This window comes from Capronia coronata (assembly GCF_000585585.1).
Source record: "Capronia coronata CBS 617.96 chromosome Unknown acBCG-supercont1.6, whole genome shotgun sequence".
Lineage (NCBI taxonomy): Eukaryota > Fungi > Ascomycota > Eurotiomycetes > Chaetothyriales > Herpotrichiellaceae > Capronia > Capronia coronata.
The window spans coordinates 1841306-1859987 of record NW_006912898.1 but is presented as its reverse complement, the minus strand read 5'-3'; the positions used below and the strand labels follow the sequence as shown (position 1 = coordinate 1859987).

The window sequence follows — 18682 nt, the reverse complement described above, 5'->3', positions numbered from 1 at the left end:
GCTGTGTGTGCCGACTGTTGCAGGCCTCATCTCATATTGTTACACCGCCGGATCTTCCTGTGGTGCCAAGTCTGCTAGCACCCTTTCGTTCCACTTTTCACTTGCAGCGCACCACCCACTGCATATGCAAAGAAAAATAGGACGAATAAAGTCGCTGACCAAAAAAGAAAAGACCTCCTCCGGGTGGGCTCGAACCACCAACCTCCTGATTTTTGTACAATTAACAGTCAGACGCGCTAGCCAATTGCGCCACAGAGGATGCGTTGTCTGCTGGTGTCTTTTTTGTTGGTATTTCAGGTTAATAATATATATACTAGACGGCTCTCTGGGCACTAAGACCCTATTTATGACGTTAAATTGTTAAATCGGGTGGGCCCCCCGCTTAACAAGATATTGATTACATACCTTACAGACCTAGTATTTCTACCTACATCAGGTACCTAGGTAGTAGGCAACAAGTGCTTGGAATTCAAGTCTTTTTCTAGGGCGGCACCTTGGGCGACAAGGGCCTGTTCGTGCCAGTTTTCCCATCGTTTCCCAGTGCCCAAACCCATAAGGGCCCTGCCACCGAGATTGGGAAAATAATCCTGCCCCTTGACCGCTTAAAACTCAGCGGAACAGGCCGTTATAGCGGCATGCAATCAATGATTGACAAGGCTGGCTCTCCTTTTCGGAAATTGAAGAAGACTACCCACGGCGTAAAGCAAGCAGGATATCGATTCATCATAACATGCCGTGCTGATACCATCCAACTCCATATACTGTTATACTGCAGAAGGTCTCCGTTTTGACCTGGCCAAGCCCTCACAACAATAGTAGCACAACTTGTAAACTAAGTGCAACAATGCAAAAACCCAACCGATACCTTCCCACAGTGAACCACACGGACTGACCATCACTCCACTTCCCAAACGCCATCCTCCAATGTACAAACTTTTCCATAACCGAACCCACCACCTATTGTCTATTCAGTCCTTCAGAAGAGGATTGAACTTCCCCTGCTCCATTCCATAACCTCCGCAGACCCTTGGTTGGATGGGCCGGCCACACATTCGTCCTCGTCCTCGTCCTCGGTGACCCAACTTGAGTCACCTTCTCCTTCCAGACCTTCTACCTCAACACTACCTTATGCCTGTTGAGGTTGATTTGGTGGCGGGAGCGGCGTCATTGTTGGCAGCTCAGGCTGAAGCTCGGCCCTCGCCGTCCCTTTCCCTTTCCCTGTTGTATCATCCTCCGCCTTGCCCAACGCCCATGCAACGAATCCTTCCCAAACTTCGAGCACTTGGACATTTCGAGGACGAGCAGCAGATCGGCCTGTCAGATATCCGGTGATTTTCGCAATCACGCGGTCCTCTCCAGCGATCACGGCCTCCTTCTCCTCTGCCGACAGATGCGAATGCGCCGGTTGATATGGGATTTTCAACGGCCAGACCAGCAGCTCATGCTCGAATCGTTGTCGCAAGGCTTCCACTTGCTGCTGATACCAGTCGCGCTCCGCGCCCAAGTCAGCGACACCAGCCATCTGTTCCCCGACCACAACTCTGAAGGTTGACCAATCTCCTTCTGCACGTTCCTTGGCGCGGAAGAATAAATCGCAGCGGTTTTGTAAGGCCTCGACCTGGTCGGTATAGTGCTTGATGTGGGCCTTTTGCTGTGCCTCTATAATCTCCACAGTATCTCCATAGGCCTGCTCTAGGCACTGTGCTTTCCACTGCTGGACTTCGTCCTCGCACTGAGCCAGCTGCACTTTCAGAGCCTCCGACTCCTTTCGCGCATCTTCCGTGTGACAAGCGAGTTCGTAGTTATCCGTGTCAAGGCGAGCCTTTGCCTTTTGGACCTCACTTGCATGCCGTTCGAGCGCCTCAATTTCGGCGCCATGCTTGCGCTCCAGCTTCAGGATCTTGGCTTCGAGCTGGGACACCAGATCACCCTTGTCTCTCAATTCCTTGGCGATGCACTGTTCGTGGAAGACGGACTCTTCGAGAAGTTCCTTGAGTCCAGGAATCTCTTCAATCTCGTCATGCATCTTGACGATCCCAGGAATTGTCTGCATCCAGTTGTCAAGCTTCGACATCCAGATCTCGAAACTTGACGAGAGTCTCGCTGCTTTGTCTTTCAGCAGCTCATTATTCTGGCGGAGCTCCGTCAGCTCCTTCTCGCGTTCTGCCGCAGTGTCGTGCAGGTCCTGGTTGACCTCTGCGACTGCCATAAGCTTTGCCTGCGACAGTTCGAAAGCTTGTTTGACATCATGAAGCTCATTCGGCTTCTGCGTACCAGGATTTACCAATCCTTCCATTTCTGCGTCAACTGGATTTTCCAGCCACTTCGCCGTCACATCTTGAAGAAGAGACTGAACTCGCACCTCGAGTTCTTCAACACGGGCCTCTGCAGTATCTTTCAGGCCAACAAGGTAGTTGAGCTGTTGCTCCAGGATCATGCCGGCATTACGCATGTGGTCAACTTTGGCACGCAGCTCCATAGCCTCAGCTTCATGTCGCTGGGCGTTCATGTTGGCAATTGCTTCAATATGAGCAATGCGTTGCGCCAAATTCGGTCTCTCCGCCGTCACTGCGTTGGCGATGGTTTGCAGGGTCTGGGCGCGGTGAAATTCAGCCTGCGCTTGCTGACGAGCTTGGTCTTGTTCAGCAAGGAGCTCGCCAGACCCGAGGCCGATGCTGCTTCGAGCATTTTGCAGCTGGCGGAGAACATCGTTTGCTTTGGTACTCTCTTCCGAGATCTGTTTGTCTTTGACGGCGATGGCTTTGTGAAGCTTTTGCATTTCCTCCACAGACGCATCTTGCTCAGCCTCATAGAGGTCACGCTCTCGTTGCGTGGCCTGAAGCTGTTTCTGAAGTCTAGCGACTTCCTCCTCCTGTTCCAGCAACTGCAGTCGTAAGCCCTGGTTGAGCGACTCTTTCTGGCTCAAAGCGTCTTGAAGTTGTTGCATGTCCGCCTGACCATCATCTTCATGCGACTCCTCTTCGACTGGAGCAATGTTTGCATGAACATGAAAGTGAAATCCATGTTCATGATGCTCCTCGACCGGAGGAATATCGCATGTCGTCCTAATGATGGTTGTCAATGGACGCGGCATAGGGCAAGGTGAATCCAGCCCCTCTCGAGGAGATGCTTCATTGTTGATTCCTTCTTCAGCAACTGCATCCAGCGGAGTGCACTGTTGATACAGTGTGGATGGATTGCCCGTTTCAGCAGGAGTGAAAGGCGTCGAAACGTTTGCTGTCTGTGCTGGGCTTGACGTTGTCTCCGAGGGGCCACTGCTGGAGCTAGTGCTGCCCTCGGATTGTTCAGCAACGACGTCAAACCCGAGAGTTGGAACCTTTTTGCTTTGGTCCTGCTTCTCTGCGAAAGAGGGAGCTGCTGGTCCTGCACCGGTATTCAAGAAGTTTTCTGCAGTCTCTGAGACCCAGACTAACGGCTCTTCAATTGTAGTCAGGGAGGCTTCATCGTCTTGATCCTCGATTGCATCGATCGTGGCACTGTTTGCGCGTTCGCCGCATGCCTTGGCCAAGTTGGCAGGAGAGTCTACAACAGCGTTTTGAGGTTGTGCCACATATGGGACCGAGTCTATGTCATTGGCTATTCGGCTGTTAGGAGGTTGTCATTGGGAACGAAAGATAATGCTTACTTGACTTGGAAGCTTCCACCGTTGCCTCTACTTGCTGTGGAAGTGGTTGGAAATTGGCTGGCACCTTCGACACTGTAGGAGGACTAACAAATGGTGATAATCTTCCATGCATTTGTTCCAGAGCCTGCTTGGCCGACAATTGTCTGCGCTTGTTCTTTTTGGGGAAAGGGAGCGCCTCACTCAACTTCCGCCCAAGCAATGTTGTGTTGACTTGAGACGGGGTTGTGAAGGCATCTTGGGCGAACGCAGGGCTTGTGATCTTGACTGGGGTAGCCGCCACCCCTTGGATGATACGCAGCCGTGGAGGGTATGGAAGGTCGTCATCTGATGTGCGAGAACTAGGGGCCTGAGTGGCTACAGTGCTCTGGCTGTCGTTGACTTGGGCCTTGTGCTGTAGTCGTGTTAGGAGACGAGGCTAGGATCATTGAGGAGTGCAGGGTCTTACCGCGTCTTGGGTCATGCCCAACTTGCTGAAGAAGTCCTTGAAGCCCATATTGATGGTTCAAGCACGTTCTGGATCTGTTCTTATTGTTGATGTTCTTGTAGGAGGGCTTCCTGCTTGAGATTTGGGAGTACTTGAGAGATAGTTTCGAAAGAGCTTGATGAAGGTGATGTGGGCAGGATCGATCTTGGGTATGAGGAAGTCTTATGCTGGATGTTTGAGTGGGAGTTGATGATGATGGAAGGGGAGGAAAATGTATGGAAGAAGATGCGTGATGGAGAAGGTAGATATACGCCCAGATGGGCAGTCAGATCAACTGCATCAACACGAACATTCACATATTGAAAGTCCAGCGAGCATCTTCACCAAAAAGGCAGTCGACTTCACTTCTTGCTCAAGGCGGTTACCAAGGACACCTGCCCGAGTGAGGGAGTGTACTTCACTGTCGTCCATCTGAAGATCAGGCGGAAGCCATAGTGTAGGAGGCAGTGGTATTCACCTTCGCCGGCTGATCTCAGAGGTGATCCCGACGCTCGAGGCAGCAATAATCACCATCGCGGCTTGATCTCAGAGCATACCTTGATGATGGGGAAGCCGTCTTCACTCTCGCTGTGAAGGGTGTCCAAGCAAAGATCGTCGTGGGAGCAGACCAGACACAATGTCGCCAAGATGCTTCATAAGATTCCAGAAGTAGCAATGTTGGGTAGGGATTCGAGATGTAGAGAGGGCTTGACGAGTTCGACAGGGCGGCGACCAGCAACAGCGCGCAGCAAGGTCGCATTTCGAACGTGTATTCTTGACAAGGGAAGCCCTTCCCATACTCTCAGGCCATTCTGATAAGCTTCGCAGTATTTCATATTTATATGATATTTGAGCCGATGGGAAAGCGAGTTGTCATGCTCGGCGCAGCCAGCAGCCAGCCACACACATATGGTGGCGTTTCTTTGTCCTTTCAGACTTAAACTCAAGCGTCAAGTCCGGCCTGTTGCATTGCAAGGACAATACTGCAGGACATTGGTGAGGTATGAACCAGCCTGTTGAGATGGTCATTCTCACCTGCTGTCAGAGTAGGAACCAGATATCCTGACCAGGGATGTTCATCTCGAAAGCATTGTGCGTTATTTGAAGTGTTAACTGGACGATGAAAAAGAGTTAGGACTGGGACAGCCCTCGGACGTGGAAAGGGGCTCCTGCAGGAAAGGCGACCATACCGGCGACCACTCTAAGAGGTGCTCGGACCGAACAACAAGGTTCGCTCGTCATATATACCGTCCCCAGAGCAGATGCCGCAACGGCAGAGAATCGGAACGCATATCCTTACCACACTTGATAAGACGACCGGCGTATAGCCAACAGCGATAATGCATCCCTCCTTTGACTCAGTCGCTGTCTTCTCCAAAGCCAGGAAGGACGTGGGTGACCAGAGTTGATGTTCATTCACCAGAAGCTATTGGTTCAGTGCAAACACATAATGCCGCCTCCAGATCCTAAGTATACTTCATTGCCACGCAAGGTTGCGGACCCAAGAATGCTGTATTGTAGGATGCGCCGATAGATCATATGCCACTGCAGGAACCAGAACATGTCGCTGGCTGAGATATCAGGAAGTGTCTGTATCATGTTACGACCCTATGAGACGGACTTAGAACTGTTTGGTGGGTGTTAGCCAGCAAACAAAGCGCAGAGAAGTAGGGTGCCAGGCGTAGGGTGATGCAGCTTTGTGAGGTCCTTGTCTGTCCTTGTAGCTGGCACCATCTTTCCGCGGGTCTCAAATGAGCTTCGGAATGTACCCATGAAAAGATGAGCTGCTGGCATGTTGGATCATCTTGTCAACTCTGCGGCTAAGATGAACAGACGTTCATCTTGAAGCACAGTGAGAAGAGCGCGGAAGTCAGAAGCTGCTGCCGCTTTACGTACACCTAAGCACTTGATTGGATCTATCACCAGTGCTAACCTAGTGGGTTGACTGACTAAGCGATTATCAGGCCTCTGGTCTACAAACAGCATGATATCCATCCAGAGAAGGACTAACTTCATCCTTCCTGACCCCTTTTCAGTACCCCAGACTGACCAAACTGCGCCCGATGGAGCACTGTGGCAGGGAGAGCCTGTAGCGCCATAGTCTCCTGTCGCGCTCGACGCAAGCAGTATAAGGCAACCCGGGGTTGGTACGAGAGACTCGTGGCCTACATAATGTGCCGGTGGCCCTGACATCTCCTTGCTCCGGCCTGAAGCAGGGCTCGTTGCCGTTCAGTTCGTCGTGCGCCGTCACAATAGTGGCTTCCGCGACAGACATCATAACTTACATCGGGGTGCCGCTGGCGGTGCTGGGTGTCCTGCCGATATTCTACACGTTCATGCTTACGCTTGTGACCAAACGACGGATCTACTTCTCTCTCGTTCAGCATGGCCACAGACCTATCAGCGCGACTCGTACCCAGGACGGGTTTACGATCCGGGGGTCCCCCATGACCAACTTGATTGAGGTGAAACTGCCAAAATATACAATCGCGCCTCTGGAGCGGAATGCCCCTGACTACTGGGTGGCTACGAGTGAAGGACAAGTCGCGGAGGAGGAACACCACAGACTGCTTGGTCGGACAGAGAGCACACTGAGCATGGTTGAGGAAGGCCGGGTGCGAGGGTTTCTCCGAGGAGGCAGTTGGAGGACATTCCACTGGAAAAGGCTGATGGTTGGCCGCAAGCTATACAGAATACAATATGAAGATGAATTGCGCGAACCACCCGCCGAGATTGATTTTTCAGATCTTGTCCATTTCTTGCTTGACTGGGGCGCGGTGCCTGACTCCATGGGGTGGGAGAAACTGAAATCAAGCGGTCCATGGACGCCAGCCGGGACAATCCTGCTGAAGAAAGCGGACAGCGAGGCCGGAGAGCCTCGGAAACATGTCGATTGGGTGCTGAGGACAAGTATGCCTGACGAAAGCGATGGGATCCTCAGTCTCACGGTCAAATGGTCGAAGGACACGTCATCTGTATCGGACGTCAGAGGAGCTGCAAGTCTCCCGCCCGGTTGGGGACGGCTGAAACAGCCAGCACTACTGGAAGCGAGCGAGAAGAGAAAGGAAGAGGAGCACGACCTGCCGGCCAGGATTGACCAGATGAAAGCGGCAAACAAGTACAGCATGGACAGCTCGAGCTTCCGCTTCCGCGCAGAAGACAACCGGGTGCAAAGGCTTTGCTGGGAGCGAAGAATGTCGAGACCGGCTCCATCTGTGAACCGTTTCGTACCTTTGAACGATCAACGGCGTGTCTCTGGTTTACGTGCGCGGCCTCGGCGGTCTTGTCGCGCAAACAGGCCAGTGGTGGCATGTGGGCGTTTGAAATGCCTGCAGACATACAAACATTTGTATGCAGAGATTCCATCCCGTGCGGCGTCATGGTGCTTCTGGGCCTGATGGATGAAACCGAGGCCCCACAATGGTCGTCCGAGAGCGAAAGTGCCTCCCGAGACGCGGCCACCAACATGTCGCAACGGCACCTCCAGCGCTTTCAAGCCCGACAGGCCGCCGAGCGACTGGAAGCCACGATGCCGCCTGAACAAGCGAGAATCCACAAGATGAATCGAGAAGCTGCAGAACGAATGGCCACGTATGATGACATGAGGGCCTCGCTGGCTGCAAGACAGGAGCGGGACCAACGCAGAATGCAGGAGGCGGTTGTCAGTCCGCGGATGAGCACCAAGGCTGTCGCCGAGGCGTGTCTGGTTTGGCTGATTGAACACGGCCAGGTCGGCCGGGAGTGGACCCTTGATCAGCTCGCCGAGGTTGTGTTGTACTTGATGGTCGTCGACCAGAGCCAGAGCGACGAAGGCGAAGCACGCAAGATTGCCAAAATCCTGGATGAGTGGATGTCCTGGACCACGGCAGGTGGTATGAAAATGGTCCAGGTCAACTGGCTGTATGAGAATAAGCTGGCTTTCTGCTTTGCCGCCGCACTTGTCGCAGTCGTCCATGAATCTATGAATTCCACTGCTGGGAGAAATAAAGCCGGTGCTGATATGTTGGAGTGCCTGAGATTATGGAGGAAGGTGAGATTAGGATGATGGGACAGATGACACTGTGATGCAATCATTGACGTACTAATGCTGTAACACGACACAAAATCAAGTACTTTCTCTCTCCCTCTCTCTCCCTCTCTCTCCCTCTCTCTCCCTCTCTCTCCGGGTTACTATATAGTTACTAAAAGCGAACATAATCAACTCCTGTCCGCAGGCATTGTCCACCATGTACCACTCGAATAGAATAGAACTGTCACACCTAGATACGCACCTTATAAATGAACCAACGACCTCTTGAAGAAATTGTGTAAACAAATTCCCCGTATCTGACCTGGGACTATACAGAGTACGGTTGAGAACACTCCTGGGGGATACGCGCAAGCTGACTAAGCAAGCCCTTTTTTTTTGGATGATTATGTTTTCATTATACAAAATGATCTTCAACAAATCAACTCCAAGATCCGCATCAGTGGTTTAGTGGTAAAATCCATGCGTAAGTCAATCATCTGGTCTAATTTCAGATAGTCTCAGTTACTAATATCCACTTCCAGTTGCCAAAAGCCTTAAACAGCTCTCAACTTGCATGGGCCCCGCGTTCGATTCGCGGCTGATGCAACAAAATTTCCTTTTTGGCATTTTCTCCTTTTTGGTCTTTTCGTTCCCCGTTCCATTTTTTGCAGGATCTGGGTCTTAAGTTGACCAGATTATAACCTGTGGACGAAAGTACTGGGAACTGCCCACTTCTAGAGTTCATTGGGGAGTATTTCGGCTGCAGTATGTAGGTTAGTGATCTAAAACATAGCTTCGTTTTTGTCGTAGGAGTACCAAGTTGATAAGTGACATGCCAGAACTCCTTGACTCCTGACCAGAATGTCGCACCAAGTTACTGAGAAGACACTCTGATCATCCAGCACGGAGTGATAGGCAGATAGAGTGAGAGTCTTAGCAAGGGCCATCTTAGTTACGGGAAGGAAATATGTCTAGTATTTTGAAGGTCGAGAGGCACTTGTGACAACTTGAAACTTTGTCGGGAAGAGGAAGTTCTCCTCTGGTGCAATGCCATGGCTGAGGCCGCAGAGTATATGGCGATTTCTCCTCAAGTTCTGGTGAACGATCGAAAACAAGATCTAGATGGCTTCATTTTTGCCGCTTCAATCCATGATGCCGAACGTAACGACAAGGAAACGTCGACTATTCTCGAGGGAGTTTTGAGGCCAGAAGCTAGATATAAATTCAGTATTCACAATCGCTGGTCGAATCATCCTCACATCACTCCCTTCCGAGAACACTCTTCATGACTGTCCTTAGTTTCTCCTCACAGTCGTCCCGTAGCTCCATGGAGCGCCAGGCCACGAATCGATCAGGCCGGACAAGGACGCAGCCGTCTTCCTCGATTTCTCTCCTTCGTTCCCTGGAGTGACGTTAGTTATATATCGCCAGCATGGTTGGGTACTACTGGGAACCATTGGGATTGAGTGCATGACAAACTTACCAATCACGATAGACATCGACCCATTTCTGCCCCCAGCCGATACTCTCACTGTGTATTTCGACACCGAGCTCTTTTCCCACCTTCTGGGCTGCCTCAATCCACTTTTCGCCGCCGATGCCAGTGATGAGACAGAACCGACCGTGTCCCGCAAGATCGATGGTCGAGGTGTGATTTTTCAAGGGCATCGCTTGGTTCAGCCAGGCATGCGGTAGCCTGTGGCCCGGATAAGTGGTGACTTTGTGGTACAGAATTGCATCTTCTGGCCATTCAGGTTGCGTCCGGCCGGCCTTGATCTCGTCGTTGAGGTAAACCGCAGGCGACTCATACCTTTGGTTCATCTCCACGCCGATCGCGTGGAACTCGTGGCTAGTCCCTTCGATAGCGGCACTCACTCTCTTTCTCCTCGCTCGTGCATCTGGCGAAGCGGTCTTGAGACTGTTCATGACCTTCATTCTCTGCTCGACCGTCTCCTCCATCAAGCCCATTTCCCTCCACACCGGCGCGTGGTCACGAATACCTTGGTTTGCGCGGGTGATCACACCCTGCCCCACAGGCTGGCGCTCCTGGCTGAAGCTTTCGAGCAAGGAGGGGGCTGCCAGTCCCTGGGAAACGTGCTTGATTTTCCACGCCAGATTGAAAGCATCCTGTACGCAGGTGTTTGACCCGAGGCCGTTGAATGGGGGATGTCTGTGTACTGCATCGCCGAGACAGAAGACATTCCCATCGGAATAATACTCGGCGACGATTTCGTTGATGTACCATTTGGAAACGTCGAGGATCTCTATAGGCAGGTCATCTCGACCGACGATCTCCTTGCATCTCTGTAGGGTTTGCTCGTGAGTTGGTTCTTTCCACTCCGTGCCTGGTTTGGGCAACAGGATAAACATCCATCTACAGAAGTTAGCCAAACATCCAGCAACACAGTTTATTTGGGTTACTCACTCATTCCACGGCTTGACCATCCTGATTAAACCACACCAGGCAAAGTCGGGATATTCTTTGTCTGGTTGAAAGACCCAGTGCAAGTTGCCCTTGCGGGCTTCAACAAAGTCGCTCAAATCGACTTTGACCAGCACATTCAGTGCCAGCCCTTGGCCGGGTTTCTTTATCAGAGGAATCTGGAGCTGTCGCAGGACTTGGCTTCTTGCGCCATCACAACCGAACAGGTAATCTGATCTAATCAGGTACTCGGCCTGAGTCAAACCATCTCGGACACGACTGAGAATCTTCCCGTCGTCTTCTTTCTTGAAATCCACAATGCTGGTTCGGAACCTGATGTCCCATCCCTGTGCGGCTGCTCTCTGGACCAAGATCGGCTCAAACACGGTTTGAGGAAGATCCACGTGGTTGCAGGGGCTGGCGCCTTCATAGTCTCCTCGACGTTTGGGGTCGTTGCCCCACGAGTAGAGTCGCGCATACTCTTCGCCGGTCATGTCGTGACACCACCGAGTATGAAGCATGCAGTCGCCTCGCACCGCTTGATCCAGACATGTTTGTTCCAGACCGATATCTCTCAAGCATTCAAATGCCGCAGGATTGGTGATGTGTGCCCGGGGAGTTTGCGATGTCGTGGAAGCTGCGGAGATCATGATACCCGTCATCGAGTATGGCGGATAGGAGAGAAAACATGCCAATGAAGCTCCTGCCGGACCTGCTCCGACGATGAGAAGCGGTGTTTCTATCACTGGTGTTGAGACATGTGGGACACCATTCGTCGCTTGTGGATCTGCCATGCTGTCTGAGGAGCGTTAGTCGACTGCTTGCACCAATGAGTCCTAACGTGTAGTAAGAAAGAAGCCGAGAAAGCTGGCAAAGAGGTGAATTGGATCGTCAATAATGTATAGAGACCTATATTCTTTCCAGGGATACATATAAGACAACTGGTTTAGCATTTTCTGGGGCACGGAAATACCCCCTTCTTCCCCAGATGAAGTTATCCCAAGCATCCCCTGTATCTCGGCTCACGAAGGCTTGACGGGGCCTGCACCAGCCAATAGCCATCTCGGGGCAGAGGTAGGGTCCCATCAATAGCCGGGGTCAAGCAAAGTCGACGCGTGCGGCGTGCTGCATCCGGGGGACCATTCTGGCTGTCTGGGATGCCCGGATCAAGTCTTCGGTGGAGGTCTGTCTGGGCCGAAATGATCGGGAACGAGAACACGATTGGATGCCATGGGTCAGTCAATCATAGTAGACATATTGCTTGCAAAGATTTTCGTAAGCCAATATGGAGCTTGATACAAGATTGCGGAGGCGGAGTGAATAATGAATTGAGTGAATGGATTGGTGAGAGTTGAAGGTTGACAGCTGGATGTTTGTTCGTGTTTCGCAGCTGCGGTGCAAAACTGCCCGCCAGAAGAATGACATCATCTCTTCATTGCGCAGTCACAGAACCCTTTCAACACCTCGACTGACAGACAGACCATACTACCTTATCTCTCTGTATACTGTTTCTCTTCGGTGGTTGACTTGAGTACATTTAAATTAGGCATCATTCTACACCTGCTGTGCAGATAGTCCAGCGACACCGAATTCAACACATCCTCAGCACGATACCGGCATCCTCCCTCAACAACAACCACAACAGCAACACCTACCTTCCCTGACATGTTCCTCCGCTCAGCCATCCGACCGTCCCTCTTCTCCCATTCTCCACTGTCCAAATCCATATCAACATCGATCCCACAAGCACGAATACGGGCACAAGCACGACCGCAGTCTGCCCTCCTCAAACGTCCCATCCTGGTGGCATTCGGCCTCTCCTTGTCCATCCCATTCCTCCAACCACGTCCCATCACGCGATTAGATACATCCCCCTACTCGCCTCAACCTTCAAGTTCACAGGCCGCACCATTCAGTAGCAGTAGCTCAGCATCATACACACACTCACGCGATGCAAAGACCCCACTCACAAAGGACGGCAAGACGCTCAATCCTGCTGCCGTGAAACAAATCAGCTTGGGCGCCATATTGGGACTGGGCGCCGGCGTGTTGTTGTCAGCATTCTCGAGGAGTTTGACATTAGTGCTTGGATTGGGAATTGTGGTTTGGCAGGTCAGTATTGATATGCATTTTGCATTCCATCATCCATTGGCCGTAACACCCATTCGTTCGGAAGAGAGGGGAGACACAGACTTTACGGTTATGCATCATCTAGACTCAAGACTGACGCCCTCATGTCTCTATAGTATGCTGCCCGGAAAGGCTACAATTTCATCCCGGTCGACCGTCTGCAGCGAAATGTGAAGAACGTTAACCTGCGCAGCGCGATCAATGACAATGTCGCATTCAAGATCAGTTTTGGACTCATGTTTGCGCTGTCCGCGTTCGGAGAGTTCTGAGACAATAAGGGTTCTGCTGGCATGAAGTCTTGAGAGCGTTACCGAAGGGCGTGGTACTGCCCAGCACGATTCCCCCACGCAGTCGTGTGGTAGGAGGCCGGTACGAGCTAGTCCCGGCCGTACGTTTTGGTTGAACTCGGTTTCCAATGGCGGTCAATTCAGCACTACTGGTTGGACTCGGTATCAAGCTTCGCCAGGACCCGTCTTATCATGCTGAAGAGAGGATCAATCAGCCACGCAACGGATATTTTGTGCAGGGCATGTTATGGAACCATCATCGGCAAAGAGTGATGAAACTTGTCCATAAACCATGTTCCTCTAATGCCATGCCACAAATACAAAAACTCGACAAAACATGCAACTCCTATACTCGGGGTTGACTTGTGCCCCAGTCTCATACCGCGGCGACGCCAGCGTCGTGCGTGGGCGACATTGCATAGTCTAAACTTGAACAGTCATACTCCAGGCCGTGCTCCTCTTCCCATTGTAGGCAAACCAAACGCCAATGTCAGATTCCAGTTCAAGGCCATGATTTTGTAGTATATGAACGTCATGGCCCCTTTCTATGTCCCACCTGTTCTCTCTTAGCTGACGGGCGCCCGCCATGATTTCTCCAGCCGTGTCATTCTTTATCAGCCAGCATCCTGTCTTCCGACCCAGCACTGGCCTCGCTAAGATTCGAAACACTCGCAGTGCGAGAGAGGCGACCGCCACCGAGAGGCTGCAGGGCGGCAGCACGACCACGGCCGACTTGGCCTGCAGGAAGTTGATTGAGCGCGTCCTCTTCAGCGTCGAGATGCCTATGCGACACCAAGAACAGACAGCCCGCCACAAAGGTGATGAGCGCCATACTCGCGTAATTCCAGACCAGCAGCGGATCGGTGGACAAAGCAATCAAGCCTTCCCCAATGGCGTTGGCGACCGCGGTCATGAACAGCGCGAACGCCTGGACCATGGAGCGCATGTTCTTGGGCGCCTTGGTGAAGGCGTACTCGAGACTCGTGATGGACGCCAGGATCTCGCTGATCGCAACGAGGACATATATGCCGGTCTGGGCCCAGATGCTGATTCGTGCCGGCGGACAATCTGTTCCGTCTGGAAGACCCGCGCTTGGATACCGTCCACAGTCGTTGTGGTTGTAGATATAGTTCTGCAAGACGCTCGCATAGACCATGGCCGCCGCGGCGGTCCAGAAGCCCAGCGTGATCTTCTTGATCGGCGTGAATTGGATCCCTGCCCGGCGTAGGGCCGGGTAGATGCCCAGATCGCAGATGGGGATCAGGATGATCAACGCCAGCGGGTCCATGTTGCTGACTATCTCCGGTGGCAGGCCTGCGTGGCGCATCGTATCCGCTTGCGACGTGAGATTGTTGTTGATCTGGTTGCTGGCGATCCAGTACAGCGGATACCAGAGAAACACGGAGCAGGCTTTGAAGCCGCGGCGCATTTCGTCCACCCAGGCGTCGTCGAAGGTCATCCATTCGGGACGCCGGCTTGGTGGGATGTGCGACGGCTTCACGTCGTCCCAGAAGGAGGCGCGGCGCAAGTTCTTGACGGTGCGCACCGGGTTCAGAGACCACCGGCCCTTGGTGGCGTGCCAGAGTAACTTGATCGCAGGGCCCAGGACAGAGCCCTGCGGCGCAGTGAGTCGATAGTTCTTCTTGAAAGCGATAAGAACGATAGGACAGAGCAGGAACATCAAGGTCGGTAACAGAAATGCGAGATAGTAGCCCACGTAGAGGGCTGCATATGACATGGATAGCTGGCCCGTGAGCGCGCCAATGTTGATGAAGAGATAGAACCAGTTGTAGATGCGAGCGGACGTCTGGGCAGGGTCGACGATGACCCGCTCGCCCCGTTTGTTCGTCGAAACTCGCAGGTGCTCTCCAACGATCTGCTCCGCGATGAGTGGCGAGATATTAGGTTTGAACCCACCAGTTCCCAGGCCGAAGATGATGATGGCCACGATGAAGGCGATCAGTGCACCGTGGGTGTTCTCCAGGACAGATGGCGCGGCGCTCACTGTCAGAATAACGTGGCCGACTATGGCACAGGCGATGGAAATCATGATCGTCTTGTATCTGGTAGACCGGCGTCAGATTGAGGACGGACCAAATCCAGCATTATCCCCCACTGACCTTCCAAGATATGTATCGGCCATCCACGCTCCCAGAAGCGGGAGTGCGTAGCACCAGAAGGAGAAGAAAGTGCCGAGCGACGTGGCGATTTGCTGCCCTTGACCCAAAGCCCCGGGATTGTTGTCTGTGTCACCGCCAGGGTTGGGAGCCCGGCCGGTCGGTGTCAGGAGTCTTCGCTGGATGAAGTTCTGGAACAAGATCTGAGTGCCGTAGTAGGAGAAGCGTTCGCAAAGTTCCACAAAAGCAACAGTGTACACCCGCCATGGAATCTCGTCAGCAACTCGAGGGAGAGTCTTGAGCTCCTCCTCCGTAGGCCTGAGATGATCATCAATCATGTCCGTGAGGACATTGGGTTTGATCTCTGATAGCCGCATTAGCGGTTGCGCCTTGTGCTGTCTCAATGACTTGCCAGCCACGGCCGAACCCTCAGGGAGGTTTGCCGGTTGTGTTGCCTCCTTGGTAAAACCTGATAAGAGTGCAGTGGTAGGATCGTAGTTCTGACCAACCCAGAGCTCGTGATTTTCGACGGGCAGGATGGATGGCGTCTCTTCGACTCTTGTTGCATTTCGTGAGCTTCCCGATAACATCGGCTGCAGTTCCACAGGCAACATCTTGCCGAGAGCTATGTGGTGAACATCTAGGTACACCTCGATGCTTCGTGCCCCAGAGACATCCGAGACGAGACACGCACACAGCTAGCGATAAGATGATGTAAGAGAACACCCGGATTCATATCATGCTGGTAGAAGAAAGGGAAAGCTCTATCAGTATATTAGACGCAGTCATTGAATCAGTGCTCGGTGCGAGAGGAAGTTTGGCGGCGAGAAATGGCCTGGATCAGCTGAAGCGTCAAGAGACCGACCGGCCGACCGTATAAGGGGAATAAGGGGAATGTATGGACGGACTTAGAGAAAGCCAACAAATGGGAAGACCACCCTATAATGCTGGAATTATATCTTGTAATATTGTATGGCGAGCTGTCGGTAGGCCATGAGATCACCTAATACAGTGGGTGATTGACTGGGAGTTCTCAGGAGATAGAAACAGGAGGTGGAAGACGGGGAGACTCACTGCACTTATCCGTGTATGGTCCTCTTGTTAAGCTTATTTTTAAGGTTGTTTAAGCTTATCAGGCTTAATCTACCTTAACCTTGAAGCCTATTGAACCGCGTACTATTATACTGGTACGTAGTAGCAGGGTGTCTAGGTACTGTAAATAATACCTCCGGCTGTAAGTACGTAGCAACTACTACGTGCTACGAGTAGCGCACCGGTTCAAGGCTCGATCTCAATTTGAAATCGGGTAAGCCCCTAGTGTCTCCGACCTCGGAAAGTGTATTCAACACTATCACTATACCAAACCACAAGTATTGACTCGTGAGGTCCAACTATCGTCACATCATTTGGAGTGATGCCTAGCCAAGCACGCCGAACAACGACTTTGTCCTTTTCCAATACTCGGCCGCGGCTCGGGCAGTCATATCAGAACCTGCGTCTTTCGAAGAATGTTCCGGGAGGACATGTCCTAGTGCAGCGCCTAGATAGGCTTCATCAAACTCGTTTCTGGCGTAGTTCGATTTCTGTCCAGCATCAGAGACCTGGTGGCGAATAGCCTTCTTCATGGCGTGCACAGCAGGAGGAGACCATAGGTCGGTACCACCAATGTCAAGCATGATCTGGCATAGTCGTCGTAATGTTGAAAAAGCTGCAGGGGAAGGCATCTTTTCCGGCAATGCAGCCTCGATCAATTTGTCCGACTTTCTGCCCTGTCGAGTCGATTGAGACAGTTGGCGAGCAATCTCGTTGGCGACAACCTCATGTAACTTTGGCACAATGGCGTCTAGATCGTCGAAACGTGTGTCATCCGGAAAGGCTCGTTGTAATGCCACAAGGGATGTTCGTATCGAGCGTAGGAGTGTCACGGCTCTGTAAACACTGGACGCATCATCAGCTATCAGGGATGCAGCCTCCACCATGCTCTTCTCATATTCCGACAAAGATACGCGCAGTGCTTCTTGCAGCTCCCTGCTATAGGCCTCCCTGTCCGTTTCGGAAAGGCCTCTGATCAGCCTTGAAGCATCATCTTCTTGTTCTTCCTCCGGCTCTTCCACGATGTCCCGCCAACGTATCTTCGGCAGTTCATCGATTTGATTTTGAGTGGCGTTAACAGACAATATCCATGCGTCCAGCATCCGTGCAGCCTTCGACAACACTCGATTGAGGCCGGCATGTCGATTTTTGACCTGCTTGATGAATCTGGAACCTCCATTGCTCAAGCTTGCTTGAGCCAAATCAGCATCCCATAATGACTTGGCGGAGTCTTCTGCATTTGTTCCTTCCAGCAATAATTTCGTAATATCATTCAGCCGTGAGCCTTGCGTCTGACATATGGCGGTTAACCGTTGATTGAGGCAGTGTCTGATCTGTGCTGCAATGTCTGCACTTGCAGGAACAGAGAAGTATGAAGGCAGTAGAATCGTATAGAGTTCTTTCCTGAATTCTAAGACGTCTGTGACATTAGTCATGTTCGAGAGGTGACTGTCTAGTGCGGCGGACAGCACTCGGGATGCTTCGACAGACCATGCCTCCAATCTAGATCGCATCTCTTCCGGAGACAAAGTAATTCGTTTGAAGTAAGGGACAAAAGTATGAATCTCAACGGGTAGTAGTGACCAAACGGTGTCGAGGTCTAACAGCTCGAGTTCTTTGATGGTGGCATCCGCCAAAATCGGTCTTCTCTGGAGATTGTTCATTGCGTCGGCGATAGGGCGTCCTGTCAAGGACTTGAATGTCTGCAAAGACTCTATCTGATATCGAAGAGCGTCGCAAATCGTATATCGATCACCAGACTTCGTCAACTGTCGCCGGATCTTGTCGAGTCTGAGCTGGCGGAAATATGCCAGGGCATCTTCCGAGGAGACACTAGTGACCAGACAATAAGAACAGAGAGAGTCGAGAACATCCGAGCGTGTAGAGAGAGGGTTCAGTAGTTTAGCATCCACCTGTCGAAGAAGTCGGCGTCGTAGTAGGCTGATTTTGTTTGTCAAGATCTCTAGGCTCCGCGCCAGTCCCTGCTGATCCCCCAAGGACTTCAACAGCAAGCGAGAAATAACAATCAACTGGGCACATTGCAAAATATTCTGGGCCCGCAAGGCTGTTGCCGATGTCGTGCAACATCGCTGTAACAGTCGTAGTTGGGCTAGTGCGGCCTTGTTGGAGGAAGGAGGTCGAGCAGACAAGTCATGTGGCGGCGGGCGACAATTATGACTGATGGTCGAAATGTGTTCCTCCGCTGCCTTTGTTTTCGCGTCCAAGGCCACGATTGCTTCCGCTGTGGCCAGTAACTCGCGATAGCTCCCCCTGTGAACACCGTCAGCGCGAAGAGCTCACGTGACCAAGTCTCTCAGCTGGCATTGCCAGGTCATCATGGGAAAAGGGGCTGCAACCCGGAAGAAGAGTTGACCTACCCGACAAGTGCGCGTAACTTCTCTTTATCGCGCGTCACGCTTGCGCGCAATTGTTTCTCGATCGCCCGAGTTGCGGGAATGCGATACTCTTCAAAGGCCTGTTGCCATGTTGCGATTGTGCCTCCGGGCTCCATATTG

General features: G+C 52.1%; 6 protein-coding genes across 6 annotated transcripts; 2 read left to right on the top strand and 4 right to left on the bottom strand.

Annotated features, from left to right (window-relative positions):
* Positions 1 to 1126: 1126 nt before the first annotated feature.
* Positions 1127 to 4139, bottom strand: A1O1_07337 (uncharacterized protein; the record flags this gene model as incomplete). The annotated part of the gene is made up of 3 exons (XM_007728208.1): positions 1127 to 3597; positions 3647 to 4037; positions 4092 to 4139. The coding sequence occupies 3 exons, from the start codon at positions 4137 to 4139 to the stop codon at positions 1127 to 1129; spliced, it is 2910 nt and encodes a 969-aa protein (XP_007726398.1).
* A 2306-nt stretch (positions 4140 to 6445) lies between these two features.
* On the top strand, positions 6446 to 8154 carry A1O1_07336 (uncharacterized protein; the record flags this gene model as incomplete). The annotated part of the gene is made up of 2 exons (XM_007728207.1): positions 6446 to 7227; positions 7266 to 8154. The coding sequence occupies 2 exons, from the start codon at positions 6446 to 6448 to the stop codon at positions 8152 to 8154; spliced, it is 1671 nt and encodes a 556-aa protein (XP_007726397.1).
* A 1224-nt stretch (positions 8155 to 9378) lies between these two features.
* Positions 9379 to 11334, bottom strand: A1O1_07334 (uncharacterized protein; the record flags this gene model as incomplete). The annotated part of the gene is made up of 3 exons (XM_007728206.1): positions 9379 to 9520; positions 9602 to 10492; positions 10544 to 11334. The coding sequence occupies 3 exons, from the start codon at positions 11332 to 11334 to the stop codon at positions 9379 to 9381; spliced, it is 1824 nt and encodes a 607-aa protein (XP_007726396.1).
* An 871-nt stretch (positions 11335 to 12205) lies between these two features.
* On the top strand, positions 12206 to 12939 carry A1O1_07333 (uncharacterized protein; the record flags this gene model as incomplete). Its single annotated transcript, XM_007728205.1, has 2 exons — positions 12206 to 12652; positions 12787 to 12939. The coding sequence occupies 2 exons, from the start codon at positions 12206 to 12208 to the stop codon at positions 12937 to 12939; spliced, it is 600 nt and encodes a 199-aa protein (XP_007726395.1).
* Positions 12940 to 13561: 622 nt separating this feature from the next.
* A1O1_07332 (POT family proton-dependent oligopeptide transporter) lies at positions 13562 to 15688 on the bottom strand (the record flags this gene model as incomplete). The annotated part of the gene is made up of 2 exons (XM_007728204.1): positions 13562 to 15020; positions 15078 to 15688. 2 exons carry the CDS (start codon positions 15686 to 15688, stop codon positions 13562 to 13564), a joined length of 2070 nt encoding a protein of 689 aa, XP_007726394.1.
* Positions 15689 to 16492: 804 nt separating this feature from the next.
* On the bottom strand, positions 16493 to 18678 carry A1O1_07331 (uncharacterized protein; the record flags this gene model as incomplete). The annotated part of the gene is made up of 2 exons (XM_007728203.1): positions 16493 to 18437; positions 18545 to 18678. The coding sequence occupies 2 exons, from the start codon at positions 18676 to 18678 to the stop codon at positions 16493 to 16495; spliced, it is 2079 nt and encodes a 692-aa protein (XP_007726393.1).
* Positions 18679 to 18682: the final 4 nt, after the last annotated feature.